At 39.3% G+C, this 19,039-nt stretch overlaps 1 protein-coding gene across 2 annotated transcripts; it reads left to right on the forward strand.

Annotated features, from left to right (window-relative positions):
• Positions 1–1,135: 1,135 nt before the first annotated feature.
• LOC129437647 (P2Y purinoceptor 14-like) lies at positions 1,136–18,546 on the forward strand. 2 transcript variants are annotated; one of them, XM_073863203.1, is made up of 4 exons: positions 1,136–1,366; positions 11,670–11,762; positions 11,871–12,073; positions 17,555–18,546. In XM_073863203.1, the coding sequence occupies exons 1-4, from the start codon at positions 1,280–1,282 to the stop codon at positions 18,138–18,140; spliced, it is 969 nt and encodes a 322-aa protein (XP_073719304.1). In that variant the 5' UTR covers positions 1,136–1,279; the 3' UTR covers positions 18,141–18,546. The 2 variants fall into 2 exon arrangements, with proteins under 2 accessions (XP_073719304.1, XP_055051886.2); XM_055195911.2 differs by having other exon boundaries at positions 11,670–12,073.
• The last annotated feature ends 493 nt before the right edge of the window (positions 18,547–19,039 follow it).

Here is a 19,039-nt window from a genome sequence, read left to right on the forward strand (position 1 = left end):
TTGAATGAAGAGTGAATGGACTATTATTAAGAAAGAAAACAAGCTGTTCTGATACACATTTTTCAGCAACCTTGGAGATCACAGGTAAAATACTAATTGGGCGGTGGTTAGATATGTTCAGAGGGTCATTTGACTTAAATATGGGAGTTACAATTGCAGTCTTCCAGGCAGTTCAATTTATAATGGATTTATTTATTTTTTTTGACAAACAAAATGAAAAAAAAATCATAACATGTATTTTTATAAACCTGTAGAACAACCTAATCAAGCTCAGTTTTTTGTGCATGTTTACATAGATTATTTAACAAAAGTCACAGAGTTTCATGCCTTTAAGATGAAGGTAACACTTCAAAAAATGAAGGAAATGGCTAGTGATCACTTTCTGGTTTAAATTGATCTATTTCTGTTGCTCACATGTGGATTGAACACTAGCTTTATGTTTTTTGGTATATACACTTAATTGCCAAAAGTTTTGGAACACCTACCTTTATATTCACATGAATCTGAATGACATCGCATTCTTAATCCATATGGTTTCATGTTGAGTTGGCCCATCCTTTGCAGCTATAACAGCTTCAACTCTTCTTGGAAGACTTTCTACAAGGTTTAGAAGTGTGTTTATGGGATTTTTTTGACCATTCTTTTAAAAGCACATTTGTAAGGTCAGACACTGATGTTGGCCTCGCTTGCAGTCTCCGCTCTGATTCATCCCAAAGATGTTCTATTGGATTGAGGTCATGACTCTGTGCAGGCCAGTCAAGTTCCTCTACACCAAACTTGCTCATCCATGTCTTTATGGACCTTGCTTTGTGCAAAGTCATGTTGGAACAGGAAGGGGACATTCCAACAAAGTTGGGTGCATGAAATTGTCCAAAATGCACACATTACACTGAATTAATTTTTGGTGCCACACCATGATTTTCTATGGCCTCCTCTGGCCACCCCAAATAAAATGTTATGGGGGCCTCACTGTCAGACGCAGGGCTAGGTGGTAGTAGTCATCATTTACTTCTACATTAGACTCTTGTTTCAGCCATTATTTATTAACATTTTTAAGGTAACATTTGCTCACTCAGATTGTGTTTTATAGTTAAATGTCTGCAAGAATACCCCACCCCGGAATAAATGTATCTTTGTAAAGCTTAGTATCAACCTGTTTTATTAACATTAACAGTTGTCAAGCCTCAGCCCACCAATAACACCACCACTTACATTTCCTTCTCATACTTTCATATGCTTACCTCTGAAAGTCACATATGAAACACAATTTCCTCTTTGCATGAGTATACACAAGGAAGTGGTAAATAAAAAGGACAAGCAGCTAGATCAAAGTGCCAAGGGCAGCTTGGTTACCAGACAATTTCAAGTAAGTAAATATAAATAGCCATATTGTTTGAAGCATAATAAATAAATTTTAATAAATATATTTTAATTATATTTTTAAAACATTACTGAAATATTGACATATCCTCTTAAATGTCTCTGCAAGTATTTTTTTTTACTTGTGAAGTAGGAGAAAACTTTGATCTGTTAGACTTTGTGTCCTTGTAAGAAGTGTCTCTAATATCTGTAAAATCACAAATGGCAATTATGTCGTTTTAATACATTTCTTGTTATTTGTATTGGCTGTCTTGCTATTAAGTCTCACCCAGTTGGCCTTTTATCTCTGTTTCTATTGTTTTAAGACAAGAGAAAAGTAAAGCATTATACAACATCCTGTGATAGTACCAAAACAGTAACTTTTGACGCATTATTACTTTTTTTTTTCAAATTAATGCTGCTAATAAAATTTCTGTCTGAAACCAGGTTACTAATGTCTGGTTAATGTTTAGGTGAGAAATTTATGCTGTAAAAACGTGGTATAGAGTTGATATTTTTCCTATAGAGGAAAAGTATAGAGTACTTCATATCTTGAATTAATTAATACATGACAATAGTCCTACAATTCAAAAAGAAACATGTTTCTTAATGTCTACAGTATGTAAAAAACATTAACTCATTCTCCGCCAGCCTTTTATACTTTTTTACTATGTGTAGTGCATAACTTTTAGTACATTAAAGTATACTTTATTTTTTACATGGATCTAATGTATTCTGTGGTAATTTTTTGCCATTTTAAACTTTGGATACACACTGTGTTTGTGTGTTTTGGGGGTGGACATTGTTATATTATATTTATTAGATCACAATTTGTTAATACTTAACTGTTGACTTGAATATTTTATTAATTTTCATGCAACAATGCTTATTATTTCATTATATTAATAGTTATAATTAGCAATATTAGGCAATATACAGTAAACAAGAACTTTGTGACTGAATGAAATATAGCCTTCTTCATATCCAATATTTACATATTTGACATATTTAATTTAAACCAAATTGTTCTACATCTTTGTACCTGTGCTATTTTTCGTTTTTTTTACCTATATAATCATGATGATCATTGCGTGTGTCTTACCGATTATGTCAGCAATACTGCCCACGCTGAATGATGTGCCATTTGATTAACGTTTAGGTGCTGGTCACCCTGGGTTGCCAGATTTTAGATTAGATAAGAAACAAAAAAGGCCATGAAATTAAGTTTTTCAAAATAAAAAATTAAGTTCAGACCTTGTCTTTGGCCTATTTCAGTTACATTGCAAACACTACTCTGCACATTTTCACTTTATAAATTTCCCAAAGTGTCACATTAATTGCTAAAACATTTACACTAAGTCTAAAGAGGATTTTTCACAATTTGGGATTTGGCAACACTGCAAATGCTGCAGCCTCGGCTGATTTAAATCCATCAATCTCCGTCATTTGATACCAGTGCTTCCCAATCCTGGTCCTCGTGGCCCCCCTGCCAGAAAGTTTTAGATGTCTTCTTATTTAACACACCTGATTCAACTTATCAGCCTCCTTCCAAAATGGTAAACATGTCTCCCTAACAAACTGATGCGTTAAATCAGGTGTGTAAAATAAGGAGACATCTAAAACTTTCTGGGAGGGGGGCCTAGAGGACCAGGATTGGGAAACACTGTTTTACACTAAAATATACAGTAAACTGTCCTATATATGTCCTATAAACTTAATTATATATGTGGATGCCAATATAAGTCATTTTAAATTACTAATTAGACATTCAGAGAACTTCAATTTTTTTAATATGAAAAATTTACAGAGGTCCAGACCTCGGTGGCTTTACAGCAGTGTTGGTCAAGTTACTTGGAAATAGTAATTAGTTACTGATTACTGATTACTTCCCTAAGAAAGTAATCCCGTTACTTTACTGATTACTTATTTTCAAAAGTAATTAATTACTTTACTAGTTACTTTACTAATTACTTTTCAAAAACATGATGCACGATCTGAATATGCTACAGTACAGGTGTAATGATTCTGTCTGTGTTTTGCCCTGTGTTTCTGGCTCTGTTTACACGTACATGGTTATTTTTAAAAACTGAGAGATTTACCTTCGTTTGTGCCCCTCGTTTACACGCAAACGGAGAACTCGCCTCTAAAACCGATTGTTTCTAAAAACTCCGGCCAGAGTGGAGATCTTGAAAATCTTCGGTTGCACGGTTGCATGTACACTGAGATAAACGGATGTTTAAGCAGGCAACGTCACAGAGTATGCGCCAGAGCTCGAACCTACGTCAAAAGTGCGACCTATGTTTACATGTAACTGCTACTCTAAAAGCTTCCAAAATCACATTTATGTTCATGCAAACTCGTTTCGTGTGTTTGTATTTGCAAATACAGCTGCTCCATTACGTCGAGGAGCAGAGACGAGTGCTCGGAGGTCAGCAATTTTATGCGTGTTTGACTTCATGCGGCGCTGCAAGAACCGACAGACGGATGATGTCAAAGTACCGCGAGAGCGATTCGAAATTAGACCTCTACGTGTGATTCCTCAACTCGCTCTCGCGGTACGTTGACGTCATCAATCACCTAATGCAACAAGTCCTCCCTCCAACATGAAGAACCAGTTCACGTCACCACCAGCGCTGCCGGTGATTGGCTTACGTGGGCTTGAGCGTCTCTTGACGGCAAATATGCACGGGTACGTGCACATAAACACTCCTCTGAAAACTGACATGTGTGCACGATATTATTTTTGAAACCGGAGAGCTTGAAATGTCCGTTTATGAAAATAGCCGCCCACGTGTAAACATAGCCTCTGTCTGCTGTTTTCCCCATTGTTGATTGTTTGCTCCGCCCACTTGTTAGTTACCATGGACACTCATTAGACTTATTCATTCCCTCTCGTGTGTTGTCATAGTTACTCATTGTCTCTGCTTTGTGATTGGTTCTTGTTTTACATATATACTCTGTTTGTTCACTTCCCTGTGGCTAGTCGTTGTTTAATGTTGTTTCAGTTTAGCTCTGTGTTTTGCCTGCCTGTCTGTTTTACTGTTTCTTGTTTTATATAAAATTTACATTTAACTGCACTTGGATCCTCACTCTAATGGTGGGCAGAGCGAGGCTTCGTGAAACACTGAAACAGTTGAATCAATTGTGCCGTATGTTTCGAGGCTTCGAAACATCAATCCGAAACCGCCTCCACAGGTACACCTAGCGGTCGTTTGCATGTCTTTACATGAAGCAGCCTTGACAAGATTTCAGATGAGCGCTGACAAATTGTATCCCACATGTTGTTTGATTGACATACAAGTGATAGGATGGGAGAGTGGATAGTGCTCTCGACCCTCATGCGTAGATCATAGGATCGAACCCAGGAAATGCATGCGTTTCGTCATCATAATAAAATGCTTTTTGTTGTTGTTTTAACATCTGTTTGACAACTACATGAGCTTTTAGGCTCACAATTGTCGATAACTATAGGCTATTCGGGTCTATTTAATAAAAAAAAATGGAATAGAGATATACCAAATAAATAATAAGAGATTCATAAAATATATCAAGCCATAATATGCCACATTGTTTACATATAAAGATCTTTATTCAAATATATAAATTGTTCTGTGTTGATAAACTCAACCAGCTTCTTTTTTACATGTAATTTTTCCAGCCTTTGAAAATATTCTCACACAAGGGACACTTTTGCTGGCATGCATTTTTTTGTAAGTGTTACATACATATGAGGAAAAATGACTTTTCAGTAAATTATAGTATTTGATCTTGCCAAAAACGCATCTATGAGGTATTGTCAGATTTGTTTCCTACCCTGTCAGTTTAAGATTCGACGCAGATTCGACAGGTACGCCACCTTTCGAAATACTTGTGAAATGCACCACTTGGTGTTTCGAATCACTTCATCACGTGACATGGGTGTTTCGAATCACATTTCGGAGCAGTGTTTCGAAACATTTACGCTTCGGGATCTCGACACAGTGTCGAAACGTCAGTTTCGCGGGAGCCATCCCTACCTCACTCATCTCTGCCTCATCACAACAGAACGACTAGCCACAATGGATCCAGCAGAGATTTTGTTTTGTTTATGCCAGGAACATTCACCGCTTGAAGAATATGTAAATTTGTTCTTGGACCTCTGTAACCTGGTGGATTTTGGAGAGGTGGCGCTGAAGGACATTTTTCGCAACGGATTAGAGGACAGTGTGCGTTGTTTAATGCCTCGTGGCCGAGAAATGGGGGCGTTTTCAGACTTTGTGAACCTAGTGCTGCTGTTAAGGGGGTCCTCTCTCACCGTGTCCAAGGTTGTGGTGGACGGTGTCCCTAAATATTTTTGGGGGGGGGCAGTAGGCATCGGGGTCCGTGGGATGTCGGGCCAGAGCAGCCACGGACGCCCGACTGCACTACATTAACCCTGTCAAGTCCAGTCCTATCTTCGCCAAGTCCTCAGCCTGTTCACATGATGGCTGCTACACCGGTGTGTCCAGTTAAGGCCTGGGCAAACCGGTTGGTCGCGAGCCTAGCGGATACCCCGATGGTGTCGGTTCGGGCGGCCGGCGTCATTAAACTACCTGTCTCCACGACCGGGCCGATCGGGCCAACGGAACCATCCGGGCCAATCGGGCCAACGGAACCAGCCGGGCCAATGGAACCAGCCGGGCCAATGGAACCAGCCGGGCCAACGGAACCAGCCAGACCGATCGGGCCAACGGAACCAGCCGGGCCAACGGAGTCAGCCGGGCCGATCGGGTTGACCGGAATGACAGAGTCTGTCGGTTTGACCAATTTTTTCATTTTTGAGTTTAATGATTCATCTGAGTTACCTGATTCGCTTGATTCACCTTCTTTGTCTGATTCTGCTGAGTCATCTGAACCGAGTGAGCCGAGTGAGTCATCTGAGCCGAGTGAGTCATCTGAGCCGAGTGAGTCATCTGAGGCGAGTGAGTCTTCTGAGGCGAGTGAGCCTTCTGAGCCGAGTGAGCCTTCTGAGTCATCTGAGCCGAGTGAGTCATCTGAGCAGAGTGAGTCGACCTCTCTCTACCCTGTCTCTATTTGCAGGCCTCGAGCACCGCCTTGGGTTCCTGCTCTGCCGGCTCCGCCCTGGGTTCCTGCTCTGGGCTCCGCCCTGGGTTCCTGCTCTGCCGGCTCCGCCCTGGGTTTCTGACCTGCCGGCTCCGCCCTGGGTTCCTGCTCTGCCGGCTCCGCCCTGGGTTCCTGCTCTGCCGGCTCCGCCCTGGGTTCCTGCTCTGCCGGCTCCGCCCTGGGTTCCTGCTCTGCCGGCTCCGCCCTGGGTTCCTGCTCGGCCTCCTGTTCTGCCTGCACCGCCCTGGCCTCCTGTTCTGCCTGCACCGCCTCGGCCTCCTGTTCTGCCTGCACCGCCTCGGCCTCCTGTTCTGCCTGCACCGCCCTGGCCTCCTGTTCTGCCTGCACCGCCCTGGCCTCCTGTTCTGCCTGCACCGCCCTGGCCTCCTGTTCTGCCTGCACCGCCCTGGCTACCTGCTCTGTTGAGTTCACTTCACATGAACTTTACCCACCCTCCCACCCCTGTTGCACCTGGACTATTTCATCCCAGCTCAGGGAGCTTCTGGAAGCCGCTCTTAGGGGGGGGGGTTCTGTAATGATTCTGTCTGTGTTTTGCCCTGTGTTTCTGTTTGCTGTTTTCCCCATTGTTGATTGTTTGCTCCGCCCACTTGTTAGTTACCATGGACACTCATTAGACTCATTCATTCCCTCTCGTGTGTTGTCATAGTTACTCATTGTCTCTGCTTTGTGATTGGTTCTTGTTTTACATATATACTCTGTTTGTTCACTTCCCTGTGGCTAGTCGTTGTTTAATGTTGTTTCAGTTTAGCTCTGTGATTTGCCTGCCTGTCTGTTTAACTGTTTCTTGTTTTATATTAAATTTACATTTAACTGCACTTGGATCCTCACTCATCTCTGCCTCATCACAACAACAGGGCCCGGTTGCATAAAGCACCTTAAAGGGCGATTTATAGTAGCCTGTGCGTAGCTCTGCGTAGCCTGACGTGCTCCTCGCTAAAATTTTAACAGCGCGTTAGTTCTACATGGATCGCAAGCGCTGTGATTGGTCCACCAGAACTCCTCCCGTCAGGTAAAAAAACTGCGTCATAGGTATTATCGTTTGCGACGGTGAAAACAAAGATGAGCCAAGTTGAGGAGTGATTTAACTCAAACTGCAACAAAAGTCACTGTTTATTTACTTCCATCATTGCTGGTCTTCTCAAATCATACACAACAAGTTGCTGTTTCTTCTTTGTTTATGGGTTAACTTGCCAAGCTTCTTCCTCTCTGACGGTCATGCTGCTACTGTGCTTACACGCGTGGATACTGTTTACCAGCGGTTTGCATGAGTGTTTGCAAAAGTCGCGGCTACGCCGTAGGACCTTCGCACGACTATAACGAGCCCTTAAGTGTAATTTTCCCTAATGTTCAGCCAAATGTTTCATTTAAACTTAAGGGTGTTGCAAAAAAACTTACGTTTTTTTCTGTTGCATCTCCATGGCAACAATAAAAACAAACCTGGGTCCCTGTCATGAAACATTTAACGATTACCCTTACCTAAGAGAACCATTTAAGGGATTATACTGTATGCAACACCCTTAAATTATTCTCTTACAGTAGGTAAGGGGAATTTACCCCTTAAGTGTCATACTTAAGGGAAAAACTTAACTCATTCACCGCCAGCCTTTTTGAGAAAAGTTGCCCACCTGCATTTTTGTGATTTTAACAAAATTTTCACAAAATTCCTTGCAGGAAAAATCATTTTCTATAAATATATAAACATACAAATTATATCAAATTAAAGAACACACCCTCTGCTTTCAAACAAACAATAAACAAACAAACAAACAAACAAACAAACAAAATGGGGAAAAAACGTTTCATTATATATTTACTTTTTCTACTTAATTTAACCACTGAAATATGGATATTTCTCTTCAAAAATACAACATTTTGAGCAAAAAGCTTAAAAAATTTTTGTAAAGGAATTTATGTTAGAGATCAGACTCAGAATGACTATCAAACATAAAGGCAGTTAAAAAAAATCATTAACTCTTTTTAACTTCCGTTTTTGATAAATTCGATTTGGCGCCATCTAGTGGATAAAAGCGGTATTACACTTTCACTTTGAAATTCGTCCAAAAAGGCATATTTATTAGTTAAATATGAACTCATAAATGACGAGATAACTCGTCAATGGCGGTGAATGAGTTAAGGTGCTTTATGCAACCGGGCCATGACCTTTCAGCCTAATTCTATTCTTTCTGCATATTCCATCATCTTAAATTGAATCAAATGAAACATTATCTGTTTTAACCTCTTGACGCGCCTTATTCATGGGCGTGATGGCGTCGTTTTTTTTAACGCTGTTAACAATATCTATATAGCCTACTGTCTACAAACATTAATAAAATTAATATTAACATACATACTATACATCGTTTAAAAGGTCTATGGGTTTAGCATCAGTGTATGGTCTCTGTTTTGAGATACAGATGCTCTAGCATCATAAATGTAGTATTTTGTTACAGAAGTCCAGATGACAACATGCAGAATATAAACGGGACTTCTTACCTTGGTGTTAATAGAACGATCGCGAGTCGAATCCAGTCTGTTTCAGATGTGTGAATAACCCATGAAATCAGTCTAATAGAATTCATCAAATGACCATTTTAGTCCACAAATGCGTATAATCCATGATATATAGATATATAGTCTGTTGTTTTACATCAGATTTTGCGTGAATGTGTATGAGATTGAGCTGCAGCGGTCATGTCAGCTGGGGGTTCAGGGATTTTTTCAGTAAAAGTTTCACATTCCTGTGCCGGCTTGATAGCTGTTTGCTCAGATTTCAGGTGGAATTTTTTGCTGTGAATAAAAGTTTTATTCCCACGCAGAGTGGGAACACGCTGGTGTGTAGTAATCCGCTGCAGTGCTCAGATCGACGGCGAGTAAGGGCTTCTTCTTCGGAGCAGCGAGAAGGTTCGGAGGAGAAAATTAATGAGCTCTTGACGTATTTCCCCAGGCTTATATAGGGACGTGTGCCACACCCCGCGCGGGCTCAAACGTCATTGGTCTGTATTTTCTACAGACGTTAACCAATAGGCTTCAATCGCGGAGTAAACAGGAGTTTCCCCATAGCGTCAGCAACTGACGCAATGCGAAGTGAACCGTATTAAAAGGGAACTTATCTTGCTAGTGTTAGTGAAGCACTCAGCTGTCTGTCTGCCTCCATCTAAACTCCACCCACAAAACAAGTCACAATGCTTAGGGTCTATTAACTCTTTCACCGCCAACGTTTTTTAAAAAAGTTGCCAGCCAGCGCCAGCGTTTTTCATGATTTTCACAAAAGTTTAATGACTTTCAGAAAATGTTCTTCTTCAAATATATAAACATACAATATACCTAATGAAAGAACAGACCCTCTGCTTTCAAACAAAAAATACAGTTTCATCCTACCTTCAGAAGTTCTTTTGTAATCATCTTTTGAATATGGGTAGGTTTCTGCAAAAATGCCACATTTTGAGCAAAAAGCAGAGATAATTCCATTTTTGTGACTGACTTTTCATAGAGATCCCATTCAGAGCGATCTTTAAAACAGACACGGACATGCAGAAGCTTGCCATAGGGCAATACTTCCGGTTTTAAAAAGTTGCGGATAATAGTGGATAATAGGGGTGGAACGGTACACAGAAGTCCCGGTTCGGTTCGTACCTCGGTTCAGACGCCACGGTTCGATTCACTTTCGGTACAATGGAGGGAAAAGCAAAACAAAAATGAAGGCGGCATTTTTTTTAGTACTTAAGCTAATCTTAAAAACATAGGTGTCCTTATCAGTGTTATTTTGAGATGTCATGAATATGAACTGAAATGCATTTAACATACTATCTCGTATTTCAAAAATGTATACCACTTTAAGTAATCTTGTACTCATCTTTCATACAAATATGGGTTCAAATGTATTACAAGTGTTACCTAAATACATTTTAAAATTACATTTTGGCCTTATTTCATATTAATGTACTAAAGAACAAAAAAATAGGCTTGTAGGATGAATTAATAGGGGTGTACGACTTCACGAGGCGCTGCAAGAAACGACAAGTGGATGACGTCAGAGTAACGCGAGAGCGATTTGAAATCAGCCTCCTCCGCAAGATTTCTCGCGGTACTCTGACGCTGATGGCGCTGCGTAAAGTTGAGCACAGCACACTTTAAAAAAGCAGCTGAACTCGACAGAACTGCCCTGCGTATGCCTGTTGTATATAGCAGGACATTTTATCTCCTACTTCTCAGCGTGAGAAATACAAAGTGTGGCGTTTGAACTGACTGAAATGCGTGTCAAGGTGAATGCGTGAGACTTGAGAGCCCTGATTAGATGTATTTCCACTCACATACCTAACAACTGCTGAACAACGCTGACGCAAAGTCCTCGTCTTTTCCACCACTCTCTCGCCTGTACTATTGTAACTGACTGGAAAACTGAAGTTTTGCCAAACTTGCGATCTTAAAGAGGCTTGCCATCCTCGCTATCGCTGCTCACTAACTGACTGGACCGGCGTCGACGTGACAAAAAATGCAGAGTGCCAGAGAATGTAGACGGGCTTTGATAGAGCCCATACATAGGCAGAGCTCGGCTGCATCAGCGTCAATCAGAGCTTCAGAGCTAAAGCGGGGCAACAGATTAGCTGTCCATAAAGAACCCGCGTATCTAACAGTAGTTCCGCATTACATTAATTATTTTGCACGCAAGTTTTTTTTATTTTCATACCGTGTATTCTCCGTTTAAATTCATGCACCGAACCGTGACCCCCGTACCGATTCGGTTCGAAACGAATACATGTATTGTTCCACCCCTAGTGGATAATAGCGGTATTGTGGAAAGACGGAAATACTCGTCATTGGCGGGGAAGCGTTTTCTCTTGATTGACGAGATATCTCGTCAATGGCGGGGAAAGAGTTAAAAAGGTCTAAGATTTTTTTGTGATGCATAAATGTGTGATGTATGTGGGAAGAGGTGTTGATGGCTGATTGATGTGCTTCTCAAAGCAGTTGTTGGGTCTTGTCTGATTGGGGGATGGTGTTTTTTAGTTGGCAAAACATTTTTATAGTTATAAAGGAAAATGTAAAAAATGCCATGGGAAAACCTGTTAACTTGTTAACTCTAAAAACCTGTTTGAATGAATCTTGCATCAGAACTGCTGGATTGAGTTCTTTGGCAGCATTTGGATACGGTTAATTCCTGTTGTCCAAAAAGATCTGAATGAAATGTTTCTCTTTTTCTTATCTAGATGGAATCAACAATCCCTTCAACCACTTCTCTAAACAACACCATTAATCCCAACAAGACTAACATAACTGAAGCTCTGTGTGAATTTAGAGAGGTTTGGGTCTCAACCCACCCTGCTTTCATATTTGCATACTCATTGGTGTTTCTTATCAGTCTGGTGCTGAACTGCATCACGATGAAAGTTTATTTCTGCACCAAACAGCGTGTCCAGTCCAGTGTCACCATCTACCTGAAGAACCTAGCTGCGGCTGACTTCTTCCTTTGCCTTTCCTTACCTTTGCGGATCGCTAACAATGTGACCTTTTCAATGACACTGCGGATCATATACTGCAGCTTTGGAGCAACGGCCTTCTATTTAAACATGTATGCAAGTATTCTCTTCATGGACTTTATTGCTGCAAACAGGTAACCATCTTATGTTAACTAAATATGAAGAGTTTGGTTCCAAAACGCAATAAATCCATTTTGACAAATTTTGGTAAAAACGTGTTTTCTATACCAAGAAAGTGACAAGATGAAAACTACTATTTTCTGTTACAAACTTTCACATAGCATCTTTAGGTTATAAAAACATAAAAAATTCAAATCCATAAGTTGATTTTCAAAGATTTATTATAAAAACGGATTATTTTTTCCACAAAATGCAATAAATCCATGACAAGTTTTTATTCAAAATGCTATAAATCTATTGAATCAATAGCCTATATAAATGTGCATTCATCTTTGCCATGTTATATTCATTTAGTTGACTAGTTGTACACACTAATTAAAAATATAAACATTAATGTTATTAATCAAAACACTTACTTTGTCATATTAAGAATCCTGTCATTGCGGTTATACTTGACGTCGTCGCTTAACGTCTTTCACAGCGATCAGCTGTAAAATGTTTTTGGTCCTGCTCGATTTTCGTTGACTTTGAGTAAAATTATGGAAAGTTTTTCATAAGATCCTCTGGGGTCAATGTGTTAGCATGAGAAGCTTGATGCTGTCGGGAGAATAAGCACCCGTCTCCCGAGTGCCTCTCAGGGAAAATATTAGATGCTGATGGCTTACGTTTCTTTCCCATCACAGAAAACCATCACAGGTTTATCAATGCAATTAAAGTATTATTTTGTTTTGTTTGTTGATCACGAAGTATAAAGTAGATGAGGAAAACTAGGACTCCATGTACTCAGCGCGCCGCCATGTTTGTTTACATTGCGTGAATGGTGCGCTGTAGGATTTATTGCGTTCTGTAAAAAAGGGGGAGTGGCGTTTATCGCATTTTGGGAAAAAAGGGAGAAAAGATGACAGAATAACACGGCGGATATTGGATTTTGCGTAAAATTAAGAATTTACTTTTAACTACTGACCTGATATAATACTGATTCTGGCAGTAACTCATTTTTAAAAAAAATGGCGTTTATCGCGTTTTGGAACCAAACTCTTCATATTTGCTTTTTCTTTTTTTAACATCAATTAATTTCTTGTTATACTCAATATTTTACCTTTTTGTTATTTTTGTGACTTAAAATGTAAACCTAGAACCATGGAATTAATGTGGTATTAATTTACACCAAAATATTAAGTTTATAGGACTCCATAAACTTAATCAAATCTAAACTGTTAACTCGTAAATGTGTCTAATATTTTTCTATTTTTCTAATAAAGTTTCTAGGCTATTTAATGTTTTAAAGTGAAATTAATATGTTTGGAAATTGCATGCATGGATTGCTTGGCTACTATATGTAATGATCGAGCTGAAAACAGCGCCTAACATTTTCCCCAATGAAAAATCTGTCTGAGTCCTACAGTAACTGTGAACCATATAGGCAGATTTGAATCTAACCCTTTAACTTTTACATAAAGTAAACTTAGTTTGGACAATGCTATGCTAATCCGCATAAGCAGTTAATGAGAAAATATATATCAAACCACTCTGAACAACAAAAGTAACTAGTTGAGATCTGAGGGGTTCATTAAGGCTGAGACGAAAGAATATTAGGTTGAGAGGTACAAGGTTGAGAAAGTCCTTGGTGAAACGGTTTTGACTGAAATTTCGACATATGCGGCTGCCCTGAGAATTTTCGGGTGTTTGTGTTTCACCTCCCACCTCTGCAATAGGTTTAATGGTGCACTGGAACAATCCTTCCTAAAATGCATTAAACTTTCGTTTACAAAGACGTGAAACTCACAGAGTGGTCAGGGGTGTTCACTGATATGCTCACAAAAAAATCACTGCAAAAGATGCATTCCAACAGGTTTTATCGTAGTTTTGTCCAACTCCATTGACTTGTATTAGATGTGCTGTGAGGTACGGTATTACTCCGCGCCGGGAACTTTGTTCCTATTTCCTGCAATTGGCAATGGCGGATTAGCGCCACCAACTGGGCTGGAGTGTCTATTATTCAAGCTCTCAGCGTAAGAATGTACGGGTGTGAGGCGTTTGGAAGGTCCACAAGTTAACAACGAATGCTAAAACACCTGTTGGAAAACATCTTTTGCAGCGATTTTTGTGTGAGCATATCATTGAACACCCCTGACCACTCGGTGAGTTTCACGTCTTTGAAAAAGAAAGTTTAATGTACTTTGGGAGGGATTGTTCCAGTGCACCTGTGGACCCGTTGTGGAGGTGGGGGGTGGGACAACAAACACCCGAGAATTCTCGGGCCAGCATCATGTGTCCAAATTTCAGTCAAAACCGTTCTATTTCATCATAAACAATCTGAAAACAGGGCTTTAAGTGTAAAATACCCAACTTGTCCTTTAAACTTTCCAACAGTATGTTAAATTTAACCAATCCCTTAGGAAGGATTGTTCCAGTGCACCATTAAACCTATTGTAGAGGTGGGAGGTGAAACACAAACACCCGAAAATTCTCGGAGCAGCTGCATATGTCGAAATTTCAGTCAAAACCGTTCTATTTCACCATAAACAATCTGAAAACAGGGCTTTAAGTGTAAAATACCGAACTTGTCCTTTAATATGCCTTTAAAAAGGCTTATGACTGTTAAAAGTATTGAAAATTAAACACTGCAGTCTTTAGTGTATGAATTAAATAAAAATGCATTTTTATCAAGTAAATCAGTTCTTTAGTCATAAACACGCCTGTTTTTTTTTTTTAAATAAACATTCACAACTGTAGTTAAATAAAAGTCTGCATTCAGCAAATTTAGGATCCTTGGCAATGTTTCAGTATTATAAATGACATTTTAATTATGCAAATTAATTTTGTTGCTGCAATAGTGTGCATGATGCGTTTTACTTTTGTATATTTGTGGTTGTTAAATTTAATATACTGTTGGAAAGTTTAAAGGACAAGTTTGGTATTTTACACTTAAAGCCCTGTTTTCAGATTGTTTATGATGAAATAGAACAGTCTGAAATTTGGACATATGCTGCTGGCCCGAGAATTTTCGGTTTCTGTTGTATCACCCCACCACCTCTATAATGGGTGTATATAGGTGCACTGGAACAATCCTTCCTAAAATGCATTAAACTTTTGTTTACAAAGATGTGAAACTCACCGAGTTGTCAGGGGTGTTCACTGATATGCTCACACAAAAAACGCTGCAAAAGATGCTTTCCAACAGGTGTTTTAGCATTTGTTGTAAACTTGTGGACCTATATTTCCAAACGCCTCACACCCGTATATTCTTCCGTTGAGAGCTTGAATAATAGACACTCCAGCCCAGTTGGTGGCGATAATCCACCTTTGCCAATTGCAGGAATACAAACAAGGTTCCCGGCGCGGAGTAATACCGTACCTCACAGCACAACTAATACAAGTCAATGAGTTGGCAAAAACTACGATAAAACCTGTTGGAATGTGTATTTTGCAGCAATTTTTGTGTGAGCACACCAGTGAACACCCCCGACCACTCGGTGAGTTTCACGTCTTTGTAAACGAAAGTTTAATGTATTTTAGGAAGGATTGTTCCTGTGCACCTATACACCCATTATAGAGGTGGGAGGCGACACAACAAACAGCCGAAAACCCTCGGGCCAGGACCATACGTCCAAACTTCAGTCAAAACCGTTCCACCTCACCACAAACAATCCGAAAACAGGGCTTCAAGTGTAAAATACTGATTCTGTTTCAACAGCATCATATTCTCTAAAATAAAATAAAAAGATCTGGCTAGATATATATATATATATATTTATACAACAGTTCTTTCTGGTTCTCGAATCTGATTGGCTAAGAGCCATACGATATTTTGCTGATAACAGCACTGTAACCTCTTCACCTTTCGTATTATTCCGCCACCTAGTGAATGGAGGTCCTAAGCAGGCTCATCTCTGAATGGAAAAACACAGACGCGCTGTGTGAATCACTCTCCGTGTGTGTGTCTCATTAGTTGGCTCATAAATCAGTCTGAATCCCCAATCAGAAGTATTATTCCGTCAAAGATCAGCGCTCTTGGATGTTACGTTACAGTTAATGGGAGAAATGTCTTGTCACATCGTGTGGATGATTAACACTTGGAAAGAGGAATATAAACACTCGTTTTTTTCTGGAGCTATATTTCTTATCAGAACGCGAAAACACCGTGAAACTGCAGGTAAGCACCGCAGCTTTTAAATGTGGACATTGATCATTTACTTTATCATGACGTGACTATTAAAACATGTTATGAGATATCGCCACTGATATATTTATAAGCAGCATGCAAAAACATCTCTCTGACACTTATAAAAAACAGTTTTATATAGTACTGACAAGAACAAAGTTTAATAATAATAATCGAGTGCTCGTATCACGTTAAGAATAAATGAGAACGCAATAGTAACGTTATACAAATAGTTTTATTAACTTTTACCTCGCGCCAAAACAATAACAACACAAAAGACACTAAATATGAATTAAAAAACAAGTAATAGTTTGATCATGACACCAAATACTGCTGATTTGATCTCATTTTGACGATCATAAACAAACAAGGCCAACATGAGAGCCAGGGTATTTCTTTCAGAAATGTAGCCCAGAGAGGGCGGTGGTCAGCGGGGCGAGTGAACACTGATGTCCGCTCATGCTTTGGTTCTCATTCGTACCGAATCTCACTAAGCAAACGTTCAAACAGGCGCTATCTTTACTAATCGACTGCAGATTTAAATATAATACATATACATTCTCGACTGAACTAATCTTAAAACAACACTTTGTGACCAAGAAACGGTAATATAAAGTAACGGCTTTTCTGTCCATTGAGTTGTTATGAGCTTCAAAGCAGCCGAAAGTTTTACCTGTCATTCTGGCCGCCCTCAAATCCGTGGCGGAAGAAGTAGTTCTCAAACAAAGAGGCTTTTAAAATAACTCCGTTGTTGTTTTCTAGTTTTCTTTTTTCAAACGTGTGCCGTCGAACTGTTGTATAAAAGCAATATCGCTCTCGGAGTCGTGTGATATAGCTCTATATCATCACGGCTGTGATTGCCTCCGGCACTCGGCCTGCGGCCTCGTGCCTCTGGCCTAATCACAGCCGTGATGATATAGAGCTATATCGCACTCCTACTCGAGCGATATTGCTTATATATATATATATATATATATATATATATATATATATATATATATATATATATATATATATATATATATATATACACATGGGCAATGGGTTGTCTAAAATTGACGACAGAAGTAAATAAAAAGATCGGTTTTGGAGATCCTCCTTACAAAAATGACTAGTGATTTACCATTTCAATCAATGTTTTTTAAAGATCAGACTCAAACAACTGATTTATTAATGAATTGGACAGAGCTACTTTCTCATACAGTAATGAGAATAATTTTAGTAATGTTAAGCAAAATTTTAGCTTCAGTCTAATAACATTGTAATTTTTTAAATTACTTACTCAACAAAAGTTCTAAAAGCATTAAGACATTTGCTTACTTTACTACAGGTACCTCAAAATTGTCCGGTCTTTGGAAACAAATGCCCTTCAGACGGTTCGTACTGCCCACCTGATATCCATAGCAACATGGTTCTCCTTAGTAACCATGGGGTCCATCTACTTGATCCCATTCCTTCAGATTTCATGGGATCACAATCAAAGCCCTGAAGATATTAGTTGTGAGTCTCTACTTAGTTCTCAGCATAGCTTGGCCTACAAAATCATCCATTGTGTGTCCATTGTGCTCTTCATGTTTGTGCTGCTTTCTCTGGTTTTTCTGTATTGGAAAACTTTGCAAAAGCTCAGAAAAGCCCAATTCTCTACACAGGCCATATCAAACAGCAAAACCTTTAACAAGTCTAAGCGTAACATGCTAATTCTAGTGGTGATTTTCTGTGTGTGTTTTGTGCCCTATCATCTGGTGAGGCTGCCTTACGTTTTCATCAGTGACTGTACAATGGTTCAGGCATTTAGCATCCTCAAGGAGCTGACTGTTCTGCTTTCAGTGCTAAATGTCTGTTTTGATCCACTAATATACTTGATCTTCTGCAAGACCTTCAGAGCCCAGCTTGGCCTTGGAAAGAAGAAGAAATAATTGTCAAGGGCTGTCAATTTAACATTTTAATTCAGTACTATTTATCACAAAAAAATGAAATCTTTGTCATGTAAATATGCCTGCTTAGCTGTACATAAGTTCTGTCCTGACCAGTGGCGGCTGGTCAATAGGGGGCACTGGGGCGCCACCCCCCTAAGTTGGCCGGAGAAGAAAGCTACTTTAAAACATGTTACAAAAAAGTTAAATATATAATGCAAATTAATACAAAATAAAAGGGTTTAGTTGTACTATTTCACTGATAGTCATGTTATCATTTATTTAAAAAAAATAAAAATCAAAACTGAGTTCGTTGTGTGTGTGTCATGTTTGTGTGTCTGGGGCGCACCCCTAATGAGTGTCTATGTAGGTCAGTAAAAAGGGTAAAAACATTTGACCTGAGGCTGAGCTCTAATCGGCTGGTTTCGGATCCGCCCTGGGGTGCAGAGCTGTGTGCCCCAAACCCTCCCACTTATGTTGTAAGTAAACCAATATTGTTTTTTATGTCTTTGACTGGATCACTCTCAAAGTCTCATAACCGCATTTCAGATTGCCAATGAACTGCTACACTACAAAAAATTACTTTCTTTCTTAGTATTTTTGTCTTGTTTTTAGGAGAAATATCTAAAAATTCCTAAATTAAGATGCTTTTTCTTGATGAGCAAAATGACCTTAGAAAATATGTTTATTTTTTAGACCAAATATATCAAATTTAAGTGATTTTTTGCATAAAACAAGCAAAAATTTGCTGACCCCATTGGCAGATTTTTTGCTTGTTTTATGCACAAAATCTCTTAAATTTTATATTTTTGGTCTAAAGACTAGGCTTATTTTCTTGGGTCGTTTTGCTCATGGAAGAGGGAAGTTTATATGGACAAACCCTTGCTCCCTCGATTTTGACC

This window comes from Misgurnus anguillicaudatus, chromosome 24 (assembly GCF_027580225.2).
Source record: "Misgurnus anguillicaudatus chromosome 24, ASM2758022v2, whole genome shotgun sequence".
Taxonomy (NCBI): Eukaryota; Metazoa; Chordata; class Actinopteri; order Cypriniformes; family Cobitidae; genus Misgurnus; species Misgurnus anguillicaudatus.